General features: G+C 49.2%; 1 protein-coding gene and 1 long non-coding RNA gene across 3 annotated transcripts in view; one reads left to right on the top strand and one right to left on the bottom strand.

The window, feature by feature from the left end:
• The window catches only part of MDFI (MyoD family inhibitor), a 38,471-nt gene extending 18,974 nt beyond the window's left edge, over window positions 1-19,497 (bottom strand). Inside the window, exons 1-2 of the mRNA XM_006275825.4 lie at window positions 19,091-19,497; window positions 18,630-18,734 (exon numbers count right to left, since the gene is read on the bottom strand). Of these exons, the coding sequence (XP_006275887.1) occupies window positions 18,630-18,723 (94 nt within the window). The 5' untranslated portion in view covers window positions 18,724-18,734; window positions 19,091-19,497. The remainder of the gene's footprint in view (window positions 1-18,629; window positions 18,735-19,090) is intronic.
• Window positions 1,542-9,712, top strand: LOC109282053 (uncharacterized). Of its 2 annotated transcripts, none has more exons than XR_002088932.2 (4): window positions 1,542-1,775; window positions 7,757-7,856; window positions 8,178-8,383; window positions 9,584-9,712. It is a non-coding gene; the product is annotated as an uncharacterized LOC109282053 (long non-coding RNA). The 2 variants fall into 2 exon arrangements; XR_009456717.1 differs by lacking the exon at window positions 1,542-1,775 and adding an exon at window positions 7,080-7,386.
• Window positions 19,498-27,481: the final 7,984 nt, after the last annotated feature.

The raw sequence follows: 27,481 nt of genomic DNA, 5'->3' as shown, positions 1-27,481 counted from the left end.
GGAGTTGCTGTCATGGTGCAGGGTCAGCGCATCTCTCAGTACGAGCAGCCTCAGGTGGGTGCTGGACACCTTCACTTTCTGGAGCTCAGGAAGATTTCCCTGCATCGCAGTCCTGTGCGTCAGAGCTTGGCACTAGGGCAGGGGGAACAACTAGACATGTTCATGCCGTGGGTTTTGCTTTGATGCTAGGCCTGCACTGTCTTCCTTGCTGGGACTGCGAGCTTTTCAAATCCAATCGGTCCCACAGGAAAACAGTATCAATGTATTAACTAATAACTGAAAGCTTATATAGTGACTTTCACAAAATGATCTCTGAGTATTTCGCAGCCAAGGCAGGGAGATCTTCTTGCCCCTACTTGACAAGAGAGCCCAGTAAATAAAGAGACCTCCTTTAATTTTTCCAGAAGTCATCAGCAGTTGGCTCCAGTCATGCCTTTGGTGAGGGGCCCTAGGAGTTCTCCATCTTCTAGGAAGAAGCAGCACATGTTTCAGCCACCTCAAGCACAGCCCTCAGACCCCTGCTGCAAGGAATGTAACTGCACCACTAAAACCCTTCAGCATGGCAGAACGAGGCAGCCATTTGAATCCCATCTGCAAAGGGTCCCCAGCAAGTCTTTCTGGAGCAGGTGTTCATTAGTATCTAGCCATGTGGGTACAGCAAGGCATAGGCCTTGCAAGCAAGCAATGCTGTCATTGCCCTAGGGACTGGTATGTACTGCATAACCCTTTGCACAACGTTCAGCAGAGAATGACGCATCATGTATTGAGCAACCCTCGACTCCCAGTGGATTCAGTTTAGACTGACCCTTGGGCTGTTCTTTGCATTGTGGCAGCACCTTCAACCCCTTTAGAGAGACTGTTCCTTCCCCAAAGACACTTCATTGTCAACAGACAAGGCGTACAAAAGCACAGAGAGAACCGCACAGCAAGTGTCAGGGCTTAGAATAGGACAGAGGCCTCCTGACTTCCAGAGTACTGCCTACCGACTGGGCACATCTACACATACATTTACTGCACAGTAAGAGGTTTTTAGGCTGTCATCTACCCATGCAGCTATTAAAGCTCAGTAATTCTGTATGTGGACTGTGGGCACGTCTACTGTGCAGTAATTTAGTCCCAAATCAGTCCACACACACAGTGTTACTGTGCAGTAAGGCGTCTACATGGGCATTACTGCACAGTAACTAATCAGGCATAAATTTCATGCCTGTAAGATGCAGGTAGCAAAATTTAGGCCCAAGTTGGCATAAGTCACCATAGTTACTGCTCAGTATGGGCAAGCATGTGTAGACGTGCCTGTACTGCACAATAATTTTCAGTTACTGTGCAATATCTTAAATTATTGCATAGTAGACGTGCCCATTGAGTGACTCTCCCTACCCCGCCTCACATGGAGAGAGTTCAGAGCACGGCAGGTGGAGACAAGATTGTTCCTGACCTGAAGTGTCCTGGGTTTGAGAGGAAGCTCATTGTCAAGCTGGCATTGGACTCCAGAGCTATCACTGACCCAAGATTAACAGGTGTTAGAAGACACTGGGCAGATCACAGGTACCATGGTTGGCTATACCATGTTAACAAAACATCAGGCATTATGGACTGGCTTCTGCCTAAACCTAACCTTTTTTTATTTCCTAGTTATACACTCAGACATATATGCCACACAGCTGAAGCATCCAGGCTCACTGTATCCCAGGAAGTATCTCTATGACTCCAGGACACTGAGTCAGAGAGGAGAATCAGGACTCCTCATGCCCACTTTTTGTTCAAATCACCAGGTAATTCTGCTGATGAAAATGCCATTTTAGAAACTTGCCTTTCTCCCTCTTCCCCTTTCTATCTAACTCTCTTTTTTTTTTTTTTTTTTTAAACTCTCCAATACTTTCTCTGCCTCATGATCAGGACCAAAATGAGAGAAATTCCACTGTCCAGCTCTGGACATTGATTTCATACAATATATTCAATAGATTTCTGCTCCACGTTACACAGCGCCCCTGAGTCCATGCACTGGATAACGGCATGGAGCTGTGTCATGTCATTAACAATACAAACTCAGCACAGTTTCCTGACTGAGAATTGTTCAATATGTTGAATGCAAATATTAATACTGACCCTGCATGAAAAAATGGACTCCACATTTTGTTATATGCACAGAGGGAATAGGATGCAAGAAACATTCAAGCCTCAATAAATTATAAGATAGACTTAAGGGTCACGAAACTATAAGAGAAGAGATAAAAACATCAGGTTCTTTTCACTTGCCTCGCAGTTTCTGAGCCTTTGAGATGTCCCGGGATCAGATTTTTTGGCTTTTCTCTGCAGCAACAAATAAGACCTGGAACATGCTTTTTTGAAAATAATAAAATAAAATAAAATGACAGCTAAGATTCTCAAGAAATCACCAGACTCCAGCTCCTAGGGCTTTAAGGAAGAAAAAGACCAAACACTGCAAAACGTGTGAAAATGTAAGAAAAATTGAGTTCTGGCAACACCGAAGATGCACATAGCCCATGAACCTTCATTTCTTTCACTGGGTACCTTGTACTGTTTCTTCAGTGCAAGCCATGAAAAAAAACCGTCTACAAGTAGAAGACGGTGTTTAGTTAATTGAGGAAATTTGTTTCGGTGAGAGTCACGTTTTGGGTTCTAAACTTCCATTGGATCTATATAATTTGCGGCCTTGTGCTTAGGCCTCGTCTTGAGTAGATTAAAATGGCGTATGATTGTAGGGCTAGTATTTTGCTCGCACGAACAAACCAACACATCCAAAAGCTCTAGAGCAAGCAACTGGGAATTGCACCACGTCAGCAAGTGGTCAGCAGTCGGCTTAGCTGAACCTGCCCAGCGCACAGTTCAGCTTGGAGTGCAAGCACGGGGCAAGCTGTACTCAGCACCAGTTCGGTGAAGTGGGTTTAACTCTTGCTTTGACTTCAGGGGGAAGTGAGAATGACCATGGACGTCAGACAAATCAAGCAGCCACGGGGGTGGCTGGCCCACTTTCCTAGCTTCCTGGTTTATCGTGGGTTTGTTTGTTCTTACGAAACAGTGAAGGGAGGACGCTCCTGAAAAAGACTCTTTGGTCCACATCCAGTGTGGAAGAGTTGGGAGAGGCTTCACTATTGTTCTTAGTGTCACCAAATAACAATCTGATAATGCATCAGGCAAGATTAGATTGGTGCCCATTTTGTCCCACCTCTACAAGTGTGTCTACACCAGAGATTTACCGCATCAGGGGCTCCTGGAATGGAAATACTGCAGCTGGGTCATCGCAGTGCAGCAGGTGGGCTAATTTGCATATGGCTGGGCTAATTGGTACTGCCACTCAGCTGGGCTAATTAGCTCACCCATAATGCCACATAGTCACAGCTGTGCTGTTTCTGGTTCAGAAGCTAGCAAAGAGCAAGCCTAGCAGTGCTGTCTTGCACGGTACCTTTGCAGTGCAGACTTGGCCTAAGAGCGGTTCCATGTGCTGTGGTATAAATCTTGCAGTGGAGAATTAAAAATAGCTTCCTAATGTGACAGATGTTAGTCACATGGCTTCACAAATGACTGGAAGTTGCGCAGACACACGGTTAAGAAAGCATGACAGCCAATGCTAGAGAATAAAATAGAGTAGAGTAGGGTAGGGTAGACTAGAACAGAGAGCGTGTACAAGCGCCCAAATAGAATAGAATAAGTTTCTCCTTGAACCTCCTAGGCACAGATTGCCTCACACCCGGAAACTGGAGCTGTGTTTGGACTATGAAACCCAGAAGCAAAGATGATCTTTTTTGAGCGACGTGGGCTGCTTGGATCTGGACCTTGCCCAAGGGAGAGGGGAAGAGGGAAGTCAATGTATTTGGACCCACGGCTAAACTGAAGCACGCCTGAGTCTAGTATTTTGGTTTGAATCCCTTTCTGATAGAAACAAGGGCAACAGGATCTTTCTTGGAATTTAATCTTCATCTCTCTGTCTCCTTTACTCTCCCAGGGATGGCCAGTCAAAGAAGAGAGAGTTGGAAAGACAGATAAACAAAGGCATACTCTAGCAAGTCACTTGCTATTAACAACATGTTACCTGGCAGCAATATTTCACTTGGGAGCTTTTTAGCCTGCTCCATACAGATAAAATGAGTGAGCAGTCTCTTGGTGTTCCTGCACACGCTGCCTGGGCCAATCAGGTGCTTTACTGGTCTCCCAGATGGATATTTTAGGACTTGATTAAGTGGTTTGGAGCATGGAAGAGACAGTGTTGGAGAAAATCCCTCCAATCCCAAGTGCAGGCTAAAGAGGAGAGGAGCAAAGAAGAGCTCTGGTTTGAAAGTTTGCTCAACTGGGAGAAATCCAAATGGCGTATTTACATTCAGTCTCAAATTAATGCACTAAAGCATTTCAGATTCAAAGATATTCAGAGACGGGGAAGGGAAGAGAAATGCCCAGAAAGTCACAGCGGAGCATAAGCTAATCAGAGAGCTCCAGACACGTCAAGCAGCTTTGCTTTCAAAGCCCTCCAAACCTCACCAGTTATGTTCACAACTTTGCTATAGCGTCTCTCTGACTATCTGGGAGATGGGTTAGAAAAAGTTCACCTGTGGGACAGTGAGCAATTGGGTCACAAGTGCTAGTTTCTATGAAAAGTTACTTCCCTAGGGGGAAAACAAAGCCAACCCAAATACGGTAGCTCACCAGCTCCACATCCGGGTTATTATTATTTGTCGTATATAGTGATCTGGTGGGAAGGAAAACAGGAAGACGGAGACTGGATCAGACCAGGAGTCCACCAGGCATCTACAATATAGTCTCCAGTGGGGGCCAGCAAGGTGTAGAAGGTGAAGGGGAAAATATTGTTCGAAGGAACAAGGAGGGGACATCAGAGTGTGGCCTTATTATTATATATATCAGCTGCCTCAGAGGAGAACACAATTCCTGGTCACAGCCAATGTGGCAAGCAGATATCAGCCTGTAAGGGGAGCAGTGATATTTCCTGTCCCTCTTTAATCAGCCTTGCCAGTCTGGGCTGGGATTTTCAAAGGAGCCAAAGGACCTTCCCTCTTATCAAACAGAAAATGGAGTCTGGGAGTCTAATTCCCTTAGGCTGCTTTGACGATCCCAGCATTTGAGTCTAAGCTCTTTAAGACACACTGGGCACGTCTACATGTGCAAATGCAGCTGGATGGGTTTACGCTGCAGTAATTTACTGCAGCGTAAACCCACCCTGGGCAGGCATCAACACATGCACGCATTTGGGGGCAGATTTGCTCCTACCCTAGTCTGCCCCCCTGCAGCAACCAGGGGGAACTCCAGGCTACCCCTGGGTGCTAGTCCAGGGGCTGGCAGGGAGCAAGGGGCCAGGAGCACAGGGCACAGGGTGGTGGAGCCCAGGTAGGGACAATGTCCCCCTGCCCTAACAGCAGGGAGCTCCTGAGGTCTCCCCGTTCCCACTCCACGATCAGAGCCAAGGCTGGGAGCTCCCAGCTGCCGGGGCAGGGGAACATTGTTCCCACCTGGGCTCCGCCACCAGAGCCCATCCTGGCAGCAGGCAGCTCCCGGAGGCAGGGAGCAATCTCCTGCCCCCAGCTGTCCCGCCGACCAGGAGCAAATCTGTTCCCAGTTGGCCGTCTACACATGCCTTACTACGCAGTAACTGCTTAGCAATTAATTTGCTACCTGCTCACAGGTAGCAAATTAACTGCGAAGCAGAGCAAATTACCATGCACTAAAGGTCTAAATGTGTAGACAGTGATACTTACTGTGCAGTCATTTGCCTTACTGTGCAGTAGAGCATCTTGTGTAAAGATGCCCGCTAGGTAATAAAGCTGTCTGTTGAGGGGTGGGGCTCTGGGCCACTAAAAGCAGCTGGTATGGATGGTGAAGAAGCAGCACGGCAGTCAGCTGAATCTCTTGCATCTATTGTTTGTTGTAGAAACTGGTTCAAAGGAACAAGGAGGGGAGATCAGCGTGTGCCCTTATGTAGATGTATTAGAGAGGTGCTTAGAGGCCTCCACTGACTAGGTACAGAGCATATGCAAGGTAGGAAACAGGCCCTGGCTCACAGAACCCATAATCTAGATAGAGCTGAGACATGATGTGGTTTGTCCTGGGCCAGGAGCAGGACAGTGGCAGAGTCAGAACAGAACCCGGCTTCCTGGAGCCTTTGCCATATGGCCTAACCACCAGCTCAGGGTGCCTCTGAGAGACAGATATAGTGCCACCAAATGCAGAAAGAGCTCAATCCAGCAAAGCACCTGTGCACACATCCAGCTGGTGAACAACTCCTAAGCCTTTCATTAGATTTGGGCATTCATCAGAGGGTGCTAGGTCCTGATAACACCAAGCAGCCCAAGGTCCAGAAAGGTCCTGAGCTTCTGCATCCACCACTGAGTATAAAGAGTGCTTTAGGCTCCTCACCTCTCAGGATCAAGCTAACTGATCCTGCAAACCTCAGACAAAAGCCCTCACCAATCTCACAGGAAGCTTTGCCTGAGTTAAGGCATCCGGATGGGGCCCTGGGGCATGCAATGAAGCCTCAAAAAAAGCAAATGTCCTTGAACCTTGGAGAGCTGACACCGTGATACCTCTCCGATCTGGGTTGATTCTGGAAATTATAGACCGAATGAACCACGCTGCAGCATTGGGATCAATTATGGAGAGTCTAATTAAGGACAAGACAGTACAGTAATTGTGCAACCTTACAGGGTCAAACCAGCAGAGGTGCTGCCAGGGAAAATTTGTGTCTTTCTAACCTGTTAAGAGTCCTTAGAAAAAGTTAATTGAAGAGCAGATAAATGTGAGCTGGTGGACATCATTATTAACAAGAATAATAATTTGTACTACTACAGCAACTTTCATCCTCAGAGCAAGCTCGCAAGCCAGATTAGGGTTTTGTGCAAAAACAATATATGTTGCATGAGCAGAGCCTTATCCCTAACCCCTGGTAATTGTTACTGTTCCCACTGTACAGATAGGGAAACTAAGGTACACAAAGAAGAGTTTCCCAAGGTAAGACAGCACAGCGGCAGAGCTGAAAATGCAGTTCTGTAGCCCTGCCTCCCAGCCATCCCCTTGCTCTGCAAACCCTCCCCTCTCTCAGAGATGGAAGCTAATCCACATGGTCTGGATTTATATTAACCTCAGATCCAGGCCTGGATCCTTCCACTTACTAAATTGGGTCAGGATGACATGAAAGCAAGCTCATTTTCAAGGGTCAGCCTAAAGCTTCATGGGTAACAGCACAGAGAGTTGACCTAATGACTACAGCATGGCCTAATGATGAAACCATTTGGGTGGAGCAAAGAATTTCTCATGGCTTTAGTAACTCATCCTCCTTGCCTTTCAACACAAACTCCCAGCCGCTCCTGAGAACGTATTGCACAAAGATGTTCATCTCAGAATGGAAAGTTGCCAAACTAGGTGAGTGCATTCCTGTTTCGTGCATCCAGCTTGCAAGACAGGCTGGATTGAAAGCCCTAGAGCTGGAGGTCATCTGTACAGGCACAGAACAGATGCACTACGGTGTGCACTGAAGTGCCCGAGTACTGACCTGGAGGGACCGTGCATAGAGATGAACAAGAAGTCCAGTCTCCAGCAAGGCTGATGCTCAATGTCATTTGAGATGGCCAGTTTATAAGGTCAGTGGTCCACTAGAGACCAATACCCACTGTACCCAGGGACACCACAGCTATTTGGTATCATCTTTCAGTCACTACCATGCATTTCTAAGCTCAGCCTTAGAAATCAGGGCTCCTGAAATCAACCCAGGCTCTCTGTGTTCCTCTTTTAGTTGTATTATGTATCCCACGACTGATCTTGCTGCGAAGCAGAATGCAACATGCTGATCCAGGAGTTCCCATCAGCAAGAACAACAGTAAATGGTGGTCAAGGTACAAAATTTTCTTATGACACTCGGTACAAAATCCTCATCATCCAAAGTCCACAACAGGGCTATTGCCTAATGCAGGATCTGTATCTACCGTGTCCACCCATCCAGCCTTGTCTTTAGTCTTGTGCCTCCCATGGGAGCAGGCAGTACAGCCAACCTAGAATTTACAAGGCAGGGTGTGTGTGTGCACAGATCTCCTCTGCAACAGGCAGTAAAAATTCCCAAGTGGTATTAGCATAAGGGCAGGACCTGTCGTGGGTGGAGAGACTGGGGAATGGAAAGAAGATCAGACAGAAACTCCTTTTCTCTTCCTTTCTTGTAGGGATGGGAGAATGCAATCCCTGCCAGACACTTCTGTTGCTGGCTGGAAACACCCCACAAAGAGCTTGTCTCCTGCCTTCCCAGGCATGCATGCGTTTCTGCCACAGGACATAGGCTCGCACCAAAACTGGGTCTGCATTTCAAGGCAGTTGTGATCTGTACCTGCCTCTAGTTCCATACAGTTGTCCAGTGTCATCTAGATCTCCGGTGGGTGTAAATGAGCACAGCTCTATTGAAGTCTGCCAAACTTCAGGGTCTTGCCCCAGGTCTAATACTCTCAGAGGTGTAGCCAACAACAGATCCGCTACCCCAGCGTGACTTCCCGCTCCCCACTCTCCTGTGGGTTCAAAGCCAGTGTTCAGTGATTTTGCTTTAGGCTTTTCTCAAGACCTAGCTAAAAACTAGAAGAAAGAATTAAAATAACACTGATGTCTGCAGCATGTGAGCACCTCAAAACATCACCAGTGGTTCAGTTTGGATGGCTGAAAGAGTTTCTAGTTTGAGCTGAATGCCACCAAGGCCAACCAAGAACAAGGCCCCATTGCATTAGGTGTTGTCCTCATGCACAGAAAAGGGCACTGTCTGCTCCATAAACCTCACACTTGAGCTGAGCCTTCAAAAGGCCGAAAAGTGATGTTGTCTACACAGACAACAAAGACAAGGAGTGAGGGAAAGGAAGCATTACCACCCCTATTTTAGATAGGAAGCTGAGGTCCCGATGCATGAAATTAGGCCAAGATTTTAAAATAAACTAGTGGGTTTTTTTGGTGTCGGACTAGAAGACCCTTCAAAAAAGCTTGATCATACAGCTGGCAGATGCTCAGCACGTCCTGGAAATCCAGTCTCCAAATAAAGGCCTTGAGAAACAGTACCACTCAAATCCACTAACCACATTTGAACAGGCTGCGACTTGCCCAGAGCCATGCAGATGCCAGCGGGCAGCACCAGGGGCTGTCCCAAGAGCTTCAGAAACTCACAGCTGTATAGCCTATCTTTTGCAACTCATTCATTGCCAGTCTTGAGTCAGGCTGCGAGTGGAGGATAGGGCAAGGCAAATTTCTTTCTGCAAGGCAAAAGAAATGAATGCCAGGGACCCAAGCTGGACGCAGGTCCTGCCTGGGAGCCTCCAAGGGATATTGTCTAGCTGGGCATGCAGACAGAGGGATGGTATGTGCATGGGGTGCCAGTTCTGGGAGACTATAACCCCCCCATTTCTGCAACTAATAAAATCTAGGCAGGCAGCTTCAAAGGAAATTCAATTAGAAGCAAAGAATGTGATGCTCTAGTGGCGAGCAGCAGATCCTGGACTGGGGATTGTTTTGCTTTGTTTCAAAATTGGAACCTTTGATGAAAAAAGCCCGAGGAGCTGCCTCTTATTTTCTCTCTCTGCTTGTTTTCTTTTTTAAGATATAAACACACACAGCAATTTCCCGGATGGCAACAAAATGGGGAAAGAAGAAAACGATCAGTGGAGAGCTATTTTGTAGCGGCTGGTACAGGGCAAAATGAAAATAAAAATGGCTATTTTTTGCTGTGCATTTTTTTCCATAGAGGCTGTTTATCTGCCAATGCATACCCGGGGCAGTTAGGCGGGTGCAAACCCTCAGCCTGGCGTGCGAGTGGTTGAGTTTTGTTTCATTGGAAGCTCTTCCTGCGCGAGATTTCGTTTGCAAGATTTCACTTGCAATCAGTGATCGTAGAGGAGCGGGGCTGGAAGGGACCTCCAGAGGTCATCTAGTCCAACCCCCTGCCTGGGGCAGGATCGTTCCTATTCAAACCAGTCTACACAAATCCATAATCGAACCTCTTAGTAAAACTACCATCACCCCTGACACAACACAAGACATAATAGCCAAACCTCCCACAGGTAAAGCAGAGGGACCTTGGCAGCCCACGTCTTGCTTCTGCAAAAGGTTGTTAAATACACACTCAAGAGATCCCAGGTAGAGCCACACTCCCCCCGCTACAAAAAGCTCCATAAAATATCTGACCATGGGGTAAATTTCCTTCCTGACCCTGAATATGGGACAGGAAACCTGCGTTGTAGGACAGAGCTCTTTGAACCTGCTGAGACACTAGTGCTATATGCAAAAAGACGTGGCCACCAGGAAACTGCAGATATCCCGTAAAAGGAGGTCTCTCTCCAAAGCTGACCCTCCTTCTCCTGTTCGGAGGGACATAACAGTGGAAGGGGGCTCCAGGGGTCGAATCCAGTCCCGTGCTGTTCACAGGCCCTTCTTAACCAAAGGGATCCTACACATCACCACTTTGAATCCTCACCCACTATGCTGCAGAATCCCCTTAAACTACCTCAAACTGCAAACACCCTTACAAATGGTAGGATCCCCTCAACTGCTGGGCTTAAAACTGCTCCTTGAGTAAAACTGGTGGGACTGTCCAGACAGACCAAGTCTTCCATACAAATTTCGTGCAGCTGAACGGATGTTGGGTCTTTCAGCCCATTTGAGCTGCAGATGTGGAGCCCACCAAAACTTGGACCCAGAGGTGAAGGAGGGGCTCTGAATCTACCCATAAGCTAGTTCCAGAGGACAGAAAACCAGTCGGACTGACAGTGCAGACACCATAGGCCTCAGCACTGGCGACAGCAATGCAAGCTTCTCCCACGTGATAGCCTGGACCTTGCTCTTCAGCACCAACTCATTGGGGGCCACTTATTCATATCAAGAGACCCTCAGCGTCATGATGCTAGGAACATTTCCAATCCAGGGGTGCTTATACATGTGCTCTGGGAGGGGAGGGGAGGAGCACTTTAATTAGAGAGGCTTCGAGAGTCACGCCAATTAAAGCATCTTGTGTATCAGCATCCCCGCTTCAAAATGGCAGCAGGGGCGCTTTAACTAAAGCTTGGTGGTTAATTTAAGTGCCCCTCCCCTCCCGTCCCGGAGCACATGTATAAATGCCCATGGATTGAAACGTTCCTACACGAGATGCTGGAGTGCGGTAATTACCACGCTCCAGCAAACTCGATTAATTAAGCCTTGCTGCACATGTATAGGCGCCCCATGATGCCGAATAACACTGAAAACGAGGCTGGCTTGCTAAAACCAGATGGATGCATCATGGGAGAGCAGGAAAGGAATCATGGGAGTTGTTAGCTTGTGTCCAAGATCCCAGGCCCCGGGTCTGGATATGTTATAACGGGCACCGCAAGAAAAATCCCAGGACGCACAGATTGCAACAGCAGAAAGTTGCACCTTGGGATATCTGCCCCCAATGGCTGGTCGTTTCAAACCAGGGCAAAGCTGTATAAAGACAATGATATAGTGGAAGTGAAGTAATTTAAGCTGCTAGAAGCAGAGAAGCGTGGTGGCATGCTCCCAGTATGAATATGCCATTACATCTATAGTAGATACAGTGAAAGAAATGGTCCCTCAGTTGCTCCAGCTCAAGTGCCTCCACGGTTGAACTTGACTTTGGCAAGGGGGCAAGAGGAGGCTTCGGGGCAGAATATTGCTCTGCTAAGTCCTGACTGGGGAGGACAAGCCTGGGACCTGGTGCCCAACAAGTCTTGGGTCAGCAGAGCTCTCTGCCCGAGACGCCGAGGCCCGAGCGAGGCATCTGTTGGGTCTTCTATGAAAGATGCATTGTTTGGGCCTGTCGCAGGGGCCGGGCCGGCTGTACAGCGCGGCGGGGCTGCAGCCGGGGTACAGAACTGCTTTCAGCCTCGTGTTACACCTCAGGGCAAACTCCCTGTGAATGGTCAAAAAACCCCACTGTGTCTAGTCAAGCGAGCTCCCTCTTCCCCCGCCCCGAATCCACCGCTCACACTGATGAAGCCGCAGATTTGCTGGCTGCCGTAGCCAAGTGGGGAAGTGGAAGACAGAGGGGAGCCAAGAAACTACGTGCTGTGGGCCAAGCTGTGTTGGGTAGGCATTGAGAGCTGGGCAGCCCTCAACAACCCACGGGGGTTGGGATATGTGGGTACCAGTGAGCAGCTAAGGGAGAGGGGGAGCATTACTGGAGGAAGAGGGGGAAGGACAAGTCTTGTGCATGCAAAAAAATAGGGGGGAGAAAGGAGAGAGAGAATTATTACTGGAAACTTTCCATCCAAAATGTTTTTTGACAGAAAATGATCCTTCCCCCCCCAAATACCCTAAAAAGCTTTGTTTCTATTCCATGTTTATACCATCTCCCCCCACCCAAGCCTTTTTCAGCCCCCCTTTTTCTCTCTTAGAAGCCGGGGAAGGAATAACAAAACCGCAAACTGAAAATCTTCTTGGTGAAAATTGTCTTTTCCCCCGTCAGAAAACTGCAACCCGTAAAAAACAAAACAAAACAGATTTCTGCCCTAAATTGCATACAAGGAAACCACTGGCCTTTTTCAACCAGGTCTGGGAGAAGTATGCAAGCTCATAAAATAAGGGCCCGTATGGTCCCACATGCTGCTATGTTATGTGGTGGCTGCTAAGTATGGGCCCACTGCTGGTCACGGAGCCAGTGCATGCTCAGCCCGTTCCAATTTCTCCTTCAAGAGGTTGCTTGATGGCACCCTACATCCAGGTCTCCTTGCTGTGGGAGGAAGGCAGTAATAACACATGACCTATCCATAGAGCAGGGATTAAGAGAGGGGAAAATAGGGCGCAGATCCCCGAGGAAATACCCTGTGGGTTTCATTTTGTCACAAGGCAGCTACAACATGGCTCTGGGGAGAGGGAACGGGATTCAGTGGGGAGATCTGGCTTCAAACCCCAACGATCACCTGAGCCAGGACGTTTCACCTCCCTTTGCCTCAGTCTCCCTATCTTATTTTATCAACTGAGGACACCCAAGTCATTTTGGCTTCTTTGTCATATTTGGATTCACATTCCCATGATCAAATCCTACACGTAGCTACCAAGAAGACAGTATCCCCCTTTCCAGAACCTCTGGAAACCGCTCGAGAGATCATTCTTCAGTACTGAAACGTCACAAGGTAAAACAAGCCACGAATCAATGGACCACGTCCATTCGTTGTTCACAAAATGCCACCTGAATGAGAACTAAAGGCCTGTTCTTTATGGCTAGGGATAGACATTACATATAAACTGATTTAAGTCATCAGAAACTGGTTTAAACCTGTAACAGAACAGAAAGTTCAGTGCACATAAACCAGTTTCAAAATGACTGAACCTGGTTTCAGATAAACCTGGTTGAATGTAGTATCAGACTTAACTGATTTGGGTTAAACCGGTTTATGCAATGTCTGTCCCAGACCCCTAGCTTCAGGGCTATAAGGAATAGCTGCCCCTATCCTGCTGGATACAAAGCAGCAAACATCCAGGCACTGAATTTTTGGACTTCGGTTCTTAGCATAGACCGACCGAGTGCTAAGGACAAACTTCCACTCAAGACTCCCCTGACAGCAGCTGGGGAGAGGAAGCTGGGCACCGTGTTAGGCGGGGACTTGAGAGGCTTGGGTTTGAATTCCTGTTCCCCTGCAGACCTCTCTAAATCCCTGGGCAAGTCATGGAGTCACTCTGTGCCTCAGTTCCCCTTCTGTAAGACGGGGATAACAAAACTTCCTTCCTCACAGGGAGATACAGGGATCAATACACTGGGGATTGGGATGTGCCCATGAACGATGGCAACGGGAGTCAGACGCCAAAGACAGACTTAGAACATGTCAGTCTCTGCTCAACTCTGCATCATGGGGTGCATCCACACATGTGAAGCAATAAACTCTGCAGCAGTTTGAGCCGGAGTAAACTACTCCCAGGAGCACTGTTTACATGAGTACCCAGGACAGCAGCAATTGGAGTGAGGGCGGAGCAGGCCCAGGCTGGCAGGGGGCATGGAGAAGTCAGCCCCGGGCTCTGGGTGGTGGTGTTGGGTGGCAGAGGGGATGGCTTGGGCATGAGAGTGCTGCAAGTGCAGAGCTGTGCGGCTAGGCAGCAGGCAGGAGTCTGGCCCCCAGCTGGGCGGGCTGACTGCTGCAATTTACACCCACAGTCAGCATTTACACATGTTTAATTGCAGTAAATTACCCCAGCGTGCGATAGTGTTGTCCCCGACAGTACTGTCTTACTGTGGCATTCATTAGTTTACTATGACCTAATACTGTTGCATGTGTAGATGGTGACGCTTTACTCTGCAGCTAATTAGCCTACTCCACAGTAAAGCACATGTGCAGATGTGGTCAGCGAGACCCAAACTAGGTCTCAAATCACAGACAGCACAGACCATTTAGCTTGTGCCTTCTGGCTCCCCAGGCTGTAACTCATGGAAGTGCTTGTTATGTCTTCTAAATGTGAGGCATGTGTTGAATACTGGCAAGGGTGGTGCCTCGCCCCACCCGCCCCCTTCCCACTGTCGTGTGCCTGCACTCACTGTGTCTCCACGTCTCTCCAGTCTGACGGTTGATGCTCTGGAGAGCAGCACTGAGCAAGCAGAGCTCACCCCTCTGGGGCCGGCCCCAAGGTGGGTTTTCAAGTCCCACCCTGCATTCCAGAGAACAACAGCTCAGCGCCTGCACACACAACCAGGAATCCTGCACGCAAGCTCCACCCCGCCCGCTGCAGCCAGGATTCATCCCTGCATTCATTTCAGGCAACTACAGAGCTGTGCCACTTATAGTCTCTCCTCCACGAGGAAGGGCTTTTACAACAAGTTCCCCTCCAAATTCCTTTGAAGACACTTTGCTGGAGTTTGTTTAGAGCCAGCCCTAGCAGGTTAATAATAGCACCTGTCTTTATGGCATGGGCCCAATATCAGCCCCAACCCTGCCGATGGGGAAAACAGAGGCAAAAAAGTTTTAAAGTGGCCTCTGATCCCTATGTGCTGCCCATGTTCTGCTTCATTTAAGAAACCTGGGCCTGGTGTTCAGAAAGGTGGAAAGATACTATCAGGTTTGTTGGATAATGAAGACCACAATCCTGCCAGGTACCACTCCTGAGCCCCTTGAAATCAGGGGAAGCTTGTGTGGACTCAGGGGGACTGCACAGGGCAACGTGCAGAAGCAGGAGTGTCAGGGATCCACCTTTAGACATCCTGGCTCTATTCTGAATTTAGCGACTTGCTTGGGGTGAGATTAGCAGCCAGATGTGAGCAATGGCATTGTTTAGTGGGTAAGGCATTTGACAGACACTCAGGACACGTGCTCCGGGAGGCGGCGGAGGGAGAAGCGGGGGACGGGACACTTTAATTGCAGCAGCTCCGAGTGCCTGGAGTGTCATGTGTATCAACGTCCCTGTGCTGAAAAATGACGGTGGAGGAGCTTTAGTCAGAGCTCATTGGATGAGCTTTAGTTAAAGCACCCTTGCTGCTATTTTTCAGTGCAGGGACACTGATACACATGATGCTAGAGTCTGCTGGAGCAATTACCATGCTCAATTAATTGAGTCTGCTCCGATGTGCTGCTCCAACGTGCTGTAATCACAGTGTGTCAGAGCAGCCTCGATGCAGGTATATAGGTACCCTTGGGTTCTACTCCTGACTCTGCCACTGACTTGCTGTATGGCCTCGAGCAAGTCACTTCATCTTTCTGTTTTGTCTATTTGCATCGTAGACAATTATCTATTTGCATCACAGCAAGCCTTGTCTCTTCCTATGGACATGTACAATGATTAGCAGGAAAAAGCCCTGTATCCAGAAAAGGTCCTAACCCTACCATAATGCAAGGTGATATTACTAAGAATTCCTCTTTATTTACTGTACTGCATCTCTTCTTTAAGAATTGCTACATAGCAGCACGAAAAAAAAATGCTTTGACTGTTTAGATTTTTTAAAATTACTTTTTCAATCATTATTGTAACACCACAAATATTTGATCTAAGATTGTTTCATGCTCAGACTTCTTCTGACGCCAGGCAGGTAGCATTTTGGTTCTGACAAATTTTCAGGAGGAAATCAACTTCACAGTAAGGGACGTGCTAATATTTAAAAATGAAAACAAATGAAAAGCAAAACCAAGGAACTTCAGAACACCGGAGCAGTAGAGGGAATAAAATGTAGCTGATACTGTTACAGAGTCACTTAGTGGTCAGCCCTTTGGGGGAAGGACTTTGCTTTTATTCTGTTTGTACAGCCACTAGTACAACCGGGTCCAGGATTGTGGCTCACAAGTGCTACCCACAAGACAAGTAAATGAATAATGATCGTACCTAATAGCAAAAGCAGGATGGCCTTAGTGAAAGGTGAGATTACTAGCAATCACATCATGGCCCACAACATGTAGTAGTTTTGCAAAGGTCCCGAAACACTTTATACATTCCCTGCACAGAAATCACTGCTGCCACCGCTGAAATGGAGCCGCCTCTGGAAGGCGGCAAAGTCAGAGACTGCCGGCCCGCCACTGCAATCAATCCACATCTGGGGTGGAAAAGAGTGGCTGCTTCGGTCCAGAATTCTGCGGCCACCTCTGCGGTGGGACATGGCACCGGTTTACCAGCAAACAGCCCACAAGAGTTTAGGTCAAGGAGTGAAGAATACAATCTCCAGCTGGAAATGCAAGGGGGATATAACAAAAGTACGTGTGCTCTGAAATCTGGGCCCAGCTACACTCCAGTCCATTAGCTCACAAAGTAAGTTTTAGTTTGCATTAAGTTAATTTTCCTTGCATTGAAACGACCTGCATTCACTCAAAGCATGAGAGTAGGTATTAACCAGCGAGATCATGCATATTCTATACTCCTGTGCAAAAGCATGCGGAGCGCATTGCACCAGGGATAAACTTGGCCCCTTTTGTGTCTTGCTTTGACAGCATATGCAATAGGGTGTGCTTCACCTTTAGCTGTCAGCTTCCTGCCCCAAATCCTCTCTCTCGATCAGCTCTCTAATGTCGCTTCCACAGCTGACTATCCATGGAAGTCTATTACCAAGGAACGACAGCCAAGTTCCTCCAGATGTACGCAGCGGCCACGGAAAAGTCCCCGAGACTCCAGCCCAGTCAATCCCTCTTGACGGCGCTGCCCTTGAATCTTTGACGGGACAGCTTTCCCAGACGCACGCACAGCAGAGAGGCAATTAGACAGCAGGTAATACGGGAGGAAAGGAATGTTTCTTACTCATCCAGTAACTTGCTCATTGTCAATTAGTGGAGCGTCATCCCTTACTAGGCTGTAATGCCCCTCCTCACGTGCACAATAGCTCCTCGCCAGGAGAAGGTTTTAGCACAGCCAGCGTGTTGCAATGGACACACCGTGATGCAGCAGAACAGTCCCAGGCTCTCACGCGGCGTGGCATTTCACCAGCTCTAGCCCCGATCCACATGGGAGGAGGAGGTGGAGGTGAATGCCCAGTCCTTACAGAGCGGCACTTACTCACTTGAGTAATCTCATTGAAATCTAGAGCACCGAGTGCTGCTTGCTATAAAGGGGGAAGAATCAGGCGCTTACCAGCCACAACACCCTCACCCCCAAATTATTTGCTACAAAAGCGCCCATCTCCTGTGACGTGAACCACAATCTGTAGCTAATGCAGGGGTACTGGCGAGATCCCTCCCCAGCCAGCAGCCCAGAGCCCCTCTGTGGACTGTGGCCTAAAACCACTGAAGGGTTTCCAAGCACAAGCTTTCTGGTGTACAGCTGGGGTGGGAGGATGTGAATACATTTCATCAGATCAGGATCCAGGGTGAGAGGGGAGGCTGCATCCTGCGTGGAGCTGGCGGGGGCCCAACACCACGCGGTGTCTGAGAGGAGACAAAAGTCCTTATGAAGAGCAGGAGCTCCAGGGCAGCTGTAGCAGGGCTCCCCCAGCGCCACAGAGAGGTGGGGGGAGAGAAACCTGAGCCCCCTCTTTCCCCCTCCAAAGCGTTTATGTCCTGCACAGCCAGCCAGCGAGCAGGGAGCGTGCACAATAGTGCCTTTGGAGAGAGTGAAAACGGGAAAGGAAATGGTGGGCTTAAGGCTGGAGGTGAGCCCCTCGCCAAGCAGTCTCTGCAATGTACAGTCTGCTTGCTCTTTAACCCTTTCAGGCCTTGCCGAGTAAATGTTGCCTCCACACTCACTCCCCCCTCTATGCGTGGAAAACATCCAAGCCTGGTCCTCAAATCCCCCAGTGCCTTTGCTCCAGCTGTTCCAGGCACTTTGCAAAGTTTGGTGAGAAATGAGAAAGTTGCAGGCGCTCGGGTTGGAGATCTATCCTACAGCTGCATACGGAAGCTCCTGTCCTCCCTGTACATTTGCACCCAGGGCCGGATCCTCCATCGGCATAAGCAAGCATAACCCCACTGGCTTTGCTGGACCCACGGGGAGCAGACTCACTGGTGCACGCTCGCCTGATCCAAACTGGTGTCTCTACACACACCTCTGACACCGAGCCGATTTACTCCACCTGAGGATGCGGCCCACGGCGTGCTCCAAGAGCGCCAGCTCTCACGCTGATCGAGAAAGGGGGACAAACATGATGTACATGAACCAGAAAAGGGACCGGGATGCTCGGGGCTCCTGTGGATGGTATCAGAAAGACAAATCCCTCCAAATCTAAGCAGAGCCAGACAAAAGCCCCGCGTGCTTACCTGTGCGAGGGGGCAGGAAGGGCGTCTGATCCGCCGCGGGGTCTCCATTGAGCGAATCAGAACGGCTTGAGAGATCGCTGCTCACCTGGGACATCTGCCTGGGACCTGAGAGAGATGGGGAGGGAGCCAGGGAGGGAGAGAGGGGGACACTCATTGAAGGTGGCTAAAGAGCCCCAGCCATGAAGAACGCGGAGAGGGAATGAATCAGCGCGAAGCCTTTAGGTGGAGAGAGACGAAGGAAACCACGCAGCACCAAGAAGGCACGGGGCAGGTCGCCGCTGCCCCGAACGTGGCGTCTGCAGGCGCAAAAGTTTGTTCGATTGTTCACCGCAAGAAACTCCAGCTCCACACACAGCTTCCCTACACACCCCTCTCAGCCTGAGCTGCAGGGAGGAATCCAGTGATCAACCATTCCCACCCCCCTTCCCAAAAGACATGCACAAATCTTAGGGGGCACTCACGGTTTTGGTCTCTAATGGAGCTCCCACAAGCTGAGTGTCATCGTACTGTCCTCTCCATGTGAAGGTCTCCCCAGGTCTCGCTAGCTGCCTCTTTCTCCAAACACTCCCCCTCTTCCAGCCTTCTTCTTCAGCTCTCCTTTCTGCCTTTCCTTCCCTTTTTTTCCTCCCGTACTCCAGCAAGTGTCCTGCCCAGCACCTCTTCCCTTCTCAGGAATGTCTTGTGGTTTTCAAATAAAGAGGACGCTTGACTTCTTTATCTTGGTAGCTCTTTCTTTATTGCAGTATTTGGTTACAACTGGACAAGTTTCTGCAGTCTATCTCCAGACTCTAAGCTCTGCCTCCCGTCTCTCACACAGGAAATTGCATTCAGGGCTGATTACCCAGTTTCCTTCAAGCTAGAGATATTTGGAGCCCTTGCAACCTATAATAAGCTGGTTAGCACGAAGGTTTAAAAAAAGCAGCGAGAACAAACAAACACCAAAATCCACAAATTCATTCTGAAAAGGAAAGGGGGGGGGCTTTGCTTCTTTTTGGGGGGGAGTAGAGTTCAGGGGTAAATAGGAGGTGGGGGCAAGGAAACACAAGACAGTCCCAGACTGAATATACCCTGCCGCCCAAATCTGCCCTCTACACACCTTTAAATCAAAATTAATCCAAATTTGTTTCCTTTTCTTGAAACCCAAGGATTGTTTTTTCCAAAAGCAGCAAAGGAGAGCAAAAAGAGCCAGGACACCTGACTTCACAGGTCTGGAAAAGAATTCAAACCTCTGCCTTTTGTTGTAGGATCAGAAACCCTGGAGTGTATCCTCAGGGACTGACAATCAGCCTGATTCCAAATACTGGGTTACATCAAAGGAGGGCACAGGGCTGGAAATCCAGAGAAATTATTTCTAATCTTGATTCTGTTACTAACTTGCTGTACGTACCCCTTGGAAAGTCATTTCCCTCTTCCCTGCCTTACTTTCCCCAGCATTGAGCTGGCTTTTGAGGTTGAACTCATCACTGTTTTTGCAGCACTTTGAGATGTCCAGATGACCAGAAAAATACTGCTATAGTGATCTAGTGCAATTATAGGAACAGTTTGCATTTGGATTCACTAGTTCACACTCGCTCTCAGTATTACAGCACATTTTACTGCAGAGGCATTGTCCCCGTAATATTTTTTATATGGACACACATGGACACACGCTCTTCAAAGCACTTTTCATCTTTTTAAGTTGGCAGATCTGCACTAGATTCTGAATATTGAATATTGCAAAGCATATGGAATCAACCAGATTCTGCTCCCTTTAAGTCAGGACAAATCTGGAGTCACTTCGTTGAGTTGTTCTGGATTTAAACCCAGCCAAACAGATCAGAATTGATCTGCTGTCAAATAGGGGAATGAGCAGAGGAGTCATTTGTATGCAATGGCTGGAAGAGACTTATTCTTTACAGAGAGACGTGAGCATGGCACAGAGGAGAGAGTGCTGGCCTGGAATCAGGACACCTGGGTTTTATTTCCAGCTCTGCCACTAACTGGATGTTTGCCCCTAAGCAAGTTACTTGGTCTTTCTGTGTCCCTCCTTCCATTCCCACCCCCTGCTCTTGTGCATTTTAGACAGCAAGTGCTGAGGCAAGGACTGCCTCTTATTCCATGCCTGTATGGCATCGAATGCAGTGGTTACCCACAGCGCAAATAGTTCACAGGCAAGAAGACCCATGTTACTATCCTATCCTGAAGAGTTTAAGTTCCCAGATGAGCTGAAGCTGCTGAACTGAAAACTGAACAACAGGCTACAGCCAGCCCCTTGGCTGGGATCATTTGGCTTTGGGGTCTGTGGTCTGGCCCCCACTCTGCACAAGATCCAATTCAAACACACACAACATACAGGAGAGGGATCTTAGTAGAAAGAAGCTCTGAGGCATCATGAAGGAGACAAGTATATAAAGGAGAAGACGGTGGAAATGGGCATAACTTTATAGAGATCAGGGTGGGCTTGAGCGAGTTGTCTGCTCTCTCTGCGAGTTGAAAATCCCAAAGAAAACCCACCTGTGATAGATCTGAAAGGGTTTCAAAATCCAGGAGGAGTTAATGACACCCGTTCTGCAGGGATGACCTACTGCAGAGAGTAGGATCCTTTTGTGCCGTTCCATAAGGAAGTTAATCAAATCTGCAAAACTGACTACTCCCTAGTGATCAGTCCAAGTTTGAAAGCAACACGCTATTAGTAATGGTTGGTATTGCAGTGGCACTTAAAACGCTGGCCAGATTGGCACTCCCCACCCTGTGCTAGGCACTGTACAAACATAACATAAGAGTCCCTGGCTTGGAGAGTTTACAGTCTAAACCAACAGGATGGATGAGGGGAAGATTACTGGCCCCATTTTACAGACGGAGAGGAGCCGTAGAAAGACAAAGGGATGTGCCTAAGGTTATGCAGGGAGTCTGTGGCAGGGGTCAGAATTCAACCCAGTTCTCCCAAGTCCTCCAATGTGAATTCCCTGGTCCATATTCTGCTATTGAAGATCCAACACTCCCTTCCAAGTGCCCTTAATGACAAGATTGTTCTGGTTCTAAAAAATCCATGGCAGACTCATCACACTAGATCCTGGCACAGCTGATGTACATGACAGTACAAAGTCTTCTGTGCTCTCAGTGAATGGCTAATGGAGCAGAGCCCAAGCAAGTGAATGCAAATCTCATTCGGGAACACAAGAGGGGCTTTAGGCAGACACTAGGGACAGCATTCCCAGCACTGCCATCACAGGCAAGACAGAGGGGAAAGGTGACAACACCGTTACAACAGATACAGCCTCATTGATCCTACAGATGGGTTGTTACCTTGCTGGCCTTGATGGCACACCTCTGCCTACACAGCATGTCACGATCATTACCTAGGATTATCATCACCGTGGTGGGAAGCAGGCCTAGTGCTTGCTCAATGAGGATGGACTCCAGCCGTGGGGTTGGCCTAATCCTTGCAGCCTGCTGGGGAGAATAAACCATTGTCATCTTGAAGCTGCTCCATTGCAATCTATCTAGGAGGTTTATTTCAATAGCAGCTTTGTCTGCCTTCTCTGTAGCGGTGCAGCTACCCTGGTAACTGGCCACCAGTGGCAGGAATCAAGGTGAACCCTTAGGCGAAGCACAGAAAGTCAAAAAGCCTGAAGCTGAATCGATTCTGTCTTCGCAGGTTAGTCTGAACTGCACAGATTAAATTGAAACAGAAGTGAACAGACATTTACCTTTGATTCAGGAAATGCAGCCACATGCATGCAGTGGCTCAGGCCAGAGGTACTAGAGCATGGCTCTCTGGCTATGTGTTCACTTCCTCTTCCTGTTGCCCCAGAGGTCTCTGGGATTTGCAGCCCAGAATCACATCAGCAGGACTTTGCAGGGTTGCTCATAACTGCCTCTTCCTGCTTCCAGGTGCCTCTGGGATTTGCAGTTCACAGTTGCAGCCAGCAATAAGTATGAATAGGGGAAAGGGTGTTTAACTCCTCTCCCTGGCCCCAGCCGGGGTTTGCCTGGGTGGGACAGCCCCCCCTTTGCAGACATTCAACCAGGTTTCTCTTAAATCAGTTTCAGCCACTTTGAAACTGGTTTATGTGCACTGAGTTTCTGTTCTGTTTCAAGTTTAAACCCATTTCTGATCACTTAAACCAGTTTACGTGTAACTTTTGACCCTAGCCTTAGTGCAGACAAATCTTAAGGCACAGAGAGAGGAAATGGTTTGTCCACTGGGAATAGATCCCTCCCGCCAACCCCACAGCTCTAGCCACTAGACCGCAATGCCTGGCTAATGGGCTAGCCCTTCTGCTGGCATGAATGGGAACATCCCAAGAGAGGTCAGTGGAACGATGTCTGTGCCAGCTGGGGACCTGCCCTGCAGCAGCGCGTGCCGTGGAGAAGGAAGCAAATTGTCCAGCACGGCATCGTGTTTGTGCCTGCATTTCCTGCCTTCAGAGGTGCAACTGCAGCTGGGTGTTTAGACAAAGGTAAAGGGAACCTTCCAGATTATTATTTCCCATTCATTACTATTAATCAGGCATCTTATTGACTCCAACCAGGGGCTGTGTTTCTCTGCCACCCCCTACCCCCCACAGAACAGCAATGGGGTGGCAGGGACCCAGTGAAGACATCCCTGATGCCCCCACCTGACACTGCCCCCCTGGCTGCCATTGCCAGGGGCCCAGCCAGTTTTTGCACAAGGGTGTGTGAAAACAGCAATGGCAGAGAAGCCGCCCATGCTTGTGACACCCGGAGAGCCGGGGAGTGAGAGTCTCACTGGGTGTGCCCTGGCTTGGCTGGTGTTGAGGCAGCGTGGCTCTGATTCACTCTGGAAATGCGTCAGCCTGAGCTCTGGCAGCTCCACGCTCCTGTTCATTTACCTGTCCACTTAGCTTAGCATCCCCCAGCTTTCTACTGGCAACCTGAGAGGGGGACAGGAGTGTACCCGCTCTCCTGGCACCTGCCATGGCTAGCTGGGACACAGGCCCTCACGCCAACCCCCCCACCACCTGGGAGCTCCAGAAGGGAGGTGGCCTTGGCCACATGAATGAAGGAAGAGGCTTTGACGATGACGTGTGAGCTCTGCCCTGTCACCAGTCACTTCCCATTGGTGCCGGCAGGCTGGCAACTGCAGTCAAATATTCTTGTCCCAAAAAGGACTCTGGCTGTGCTCAGCTTCTCCCTCACATGCAGTGACACAGCACCTGCCATTTGGGCCCCATGGCCCCCCTGAAGGGAGACAAGGCTTATCAGTCCCATTTTACAGATGAGTAAACTGAAGTGCGGAGTGGCTAAAGGATGTGGCTAAGGTCATGTAGCAGATCAGGGGCAAAGCTAGGAACACAACCCAGCTATCCGGGCTCCTAGGACATGCCCTCCCACAAATGGGAATAGGACCCAAGAGTCCTGGTCTTCCTTTTCCTCTTTTAACTCGTTAATCTCCAACCTGAGGGAGCTCAGGAAGCCTGGTCTCTGCTCAAACTAGAAGGCACCGCTGCCCTCCAAACCACCACCCCATGCTGGGGACAGACTATGCAGGTATATCTCCATGAACCAGGCACCACGCATTCGTTCCCACCCCACACATGCCAAAATGAGGCCACGTGGCCCCCTTAGGGAGGCACTGTCCCCATATCTGCTCCCCAGCCTTGTGTGTCAGGTGTGCTCATTGGCATCTGCTCTGAAGTGGAGCAGGTGGGCAGGACCCGCTTCGTGGTGACAGCACTGATGAGCCCGAAGTGCCCAGATGCCAAGTCCTCCATTCCCATCATGGCTTGTTCTTTCCTTTCCAGCTCGAAGCTCAGGCTGATGATGCAGCCTTCCTAAAAATGCCCCCCAAGTCACAGTTTCTTGCCTGTCGTAGCACTTACCCAGTGGCCTTTTGGAAGCGCCTTTCTCTGTAATCCATTCACATGGGCACTCCGCTTCCCCTCCTCACCACAGGATCTCGATGGCGGCATGAAGAAGAAGTGATCGGCAAGTAGACTCGAGCTGGCCACACACCCAGGATCCTTTGGGATGGATGGCAATGCATGAAATGCGAGACAACCTGATACAGGACAGGGGCTACGAGAGAAAACCTTTCTTCAAACACTGAACAAGGAACTTTGTGGGAACACACAAAACACTGTTATCTGAAAGCTACTCTGTAAACCCTCCTCAGGTGCCCCATGCCCACAGCTGGCTCCCTGCTTTAGAGTTAAATGAGCAGAAAACATCCACACATGAGCTGCCCTTCCCTGGGGTCAACCCCCCTTTCCTTCTTTGTAAATGGTACAGCAGTTAGAAAAAAGAATGGGAGCTAGTTTTCTTTGGGTGTCACAGGCCGGTCTTACCCCAAGGCCCTCCACTGGTTTCCCAATGCATTTTGCCCACCAATCTCTCAACGATTGTCCCCTCATTTCTTTAGCAGATCCCAAATGATGTCTCCACCAATCCCAAATGATGCTTTCCTGATCTTCCCCCACTGCCAGCAACTCACTCCCAATGATCTTCCTTTCACTCCAGATGACTGTGCCTCTTCCTTCTCCCAGTTATCCCAGGTCAGTTCAACAGCACTGCAAACGTGTAAACTGAAGCAGGATTCATCCCAATGAAAACTGTTTCAGCCAGCCCTCCCCCTCACCACCTCTTCCATCTAATCTAATCTAATCTAATCTAATCTAATCTAATCTAATCTAATCTAGACACCTGTCACCTGTACATCCAATCTATGTGCTGCTCTCAACCTTGGCAAGAAGCCTAGCATTATCCCTCTGGCCCTGCAGGCATATACAGATCATATTGGGTTTCTCTGTCATTGAAGAATGGAGAGTTTTTAAAAGTCCTGACAGCAGGACTGGGTGCCCAACAGAGCGCTTGGCTGAGCTGCTCACCTCCCACAGGCAGAGACTGGGGCATGGGCCCATGCAGGAAGCTGCAGGATGCACCAGCTTTCCAACTCAGGTGACGAAAGCCCAGCAAGTCAGAAAAAGGGGGTCTGGAACATGAATCTGTATTCCAGTGCACCTCCCCTGAACGGCAATTTGGTAAGCAGCCACACACCTCAGCCCAGCCATTTCCAGTGGGTTTCTCATAGTAAAAGTCATCCTTGCAGAGTGGCCGTAAATCACTTTTCCACATCAGAGCAGAGGCACTAACTGGGAGGAAGCTGATAAATCAGTCACCAAGGGGGAAACAGCTGCATGTGGATGGGAGAGAACTAGGGTGAGAGAAGGGGTGGAGGCTTTGCAGCCCCAGGTGCCCCAGGGTTACAAGGCAATGGTCTAGGAATCAGATCTGGTTCCTGCCACTGGCCTGAGTGAGCCAGGAAAATCACTTTACTCCTTTCCCCTCCCAAAATTTATTTCGCCATATCTAGGGTGTGAACTCTTTAGGGCAGGAGCCGTCACACTGTGCACGTACAGCACCTGGCACAGCCCAATCTAGGCTGGGACAGATAAATAATAACAGTACAGCACATCAGGGACATGGCAAGCCTTGTAAGGAATAGGACAGATTATATTTGGCCTGGCTCCCTTGGGTGATCCACCCACTCTGAAGACAAGCTGCTTCTCTGGGCCCACAGCCGATGCTAGGTGCCAGGGAGTAGAGGACAAAAGGAAAGTGAGCAGAAGGACTGGAAGATGCAGGTGCAAGGGATGATGGGAATGCCACTGGAGGACTCTGTACTTTAAACCAGTGGTCCTCAAAATTTTTTTTGTACCAGACCCATTTGTAAGCACTAATGGCCAGTCCCAACCCAGCGCCCTTCACTCCCAACCCCCAGCCCCCAAGATGTGGGGCACAGGATGCGTGTGGGGCATAGGGGGCCCCAAGCAGCCCCTTGCAAGCTGGAGCTCTGCCAGCCTGCAGGGGAAAAGCCACGGTTTTCCATGTTTTCCTCCTTTAAAGGAGAATCTATTTTTAAAGTTTGTTAGCAGCCCTTTCATATATTGCGACCCATTTTTGAGTTGCGACTCGCAGGATGAGAAATGCTGCTTTCAGCCCTGTCACTTGTGGCTATATAGCAACCATGCCGCAAAGCAGGGAAACAAATGGGAAAGGGCAAGTAGCATCTTGATCTGGTTGCGTATCTGGCAACCTCAGGCTGTTTTCACCCCAACGCATGAGGATAAGGGTTGGAAATATGGCTGGCAGGTGGGTGTGGGCATGACTGAGTTCAGGGCATGTGGATCGCTCACAGGCAAACCTACCCAAGCGGGCAAAAGGAGCTAGCATGAGGCAGCAGGGTGGGACCAAGTGATCCATGTATGGCTAATGCAGGGAGCGAAGGCCAAAGCCACGTTTGCTTCCATCGGGATCCATCTACACCAGAGCTCACTTGGCATCTGCTGCACAGAGACCTTCTAGTCCTGCCCAAATTTCCCCAGGCATCTGCCCACTGGCTGGTGGGGTGCCACGCTCTTTCCCTCAGCCTCTTCTTTGGGCTTCAAGCAACACTCGGCTAACCCAGTCGTATCAGAGCACACGACCCTGCACATTGAATGCAAGCTCCTCATTAACACACTAAAGTCATGGTATTAAAAAAAAAAAAATGATAGCCACCGCTTCTTATTGAAAACATCCCACCCAGCCCGTCGAGAACGCCAGGGCTCTCAGAGGAAAGGCCTTGCAAAAATGAAAAACATTATTACCATTGCCTGGGAGTGACTCACACCCACAACACTGCTGACTCCAGCATGTGTCAGACCCTGCTTGGCCTGGATTTCATCATTTAACCTGGTGCTTGGAGGGTTAATTATCTGCCTCTCTCACATCCCAGTTCACTGGAGTACCAGCTGTTTGGTCTGCTCCCCTAAGGGAAAAGGTTCGGGAAAGAGGCCATCCACATCGTCGCTATGCGTGCTCTAGCTTGCACCTGCGTTTCACTCCATAGCCTGGACGTAGCTAGATGA

The sequence above is a fragment of the Alligator mississippiensis genome, chromosome 14 (assembly GCF_030867095.1).
Source record: "Alligator mississippiensis isolate rAllMis1 chromosome 14, rAllMis1, whole genome shotgun sequence".
Taxonomy (NCBI): Eukaryota; Metazoa; Chordata; order Crocodylia; family Alligatoridae; genus Alligator; species Alligator mississippiensis.
The sequence above is the reverse complement of the archived record's forward strand: the minus strand, read 5'-3'. Positions and strand labels throughout refer to the sequence as shown.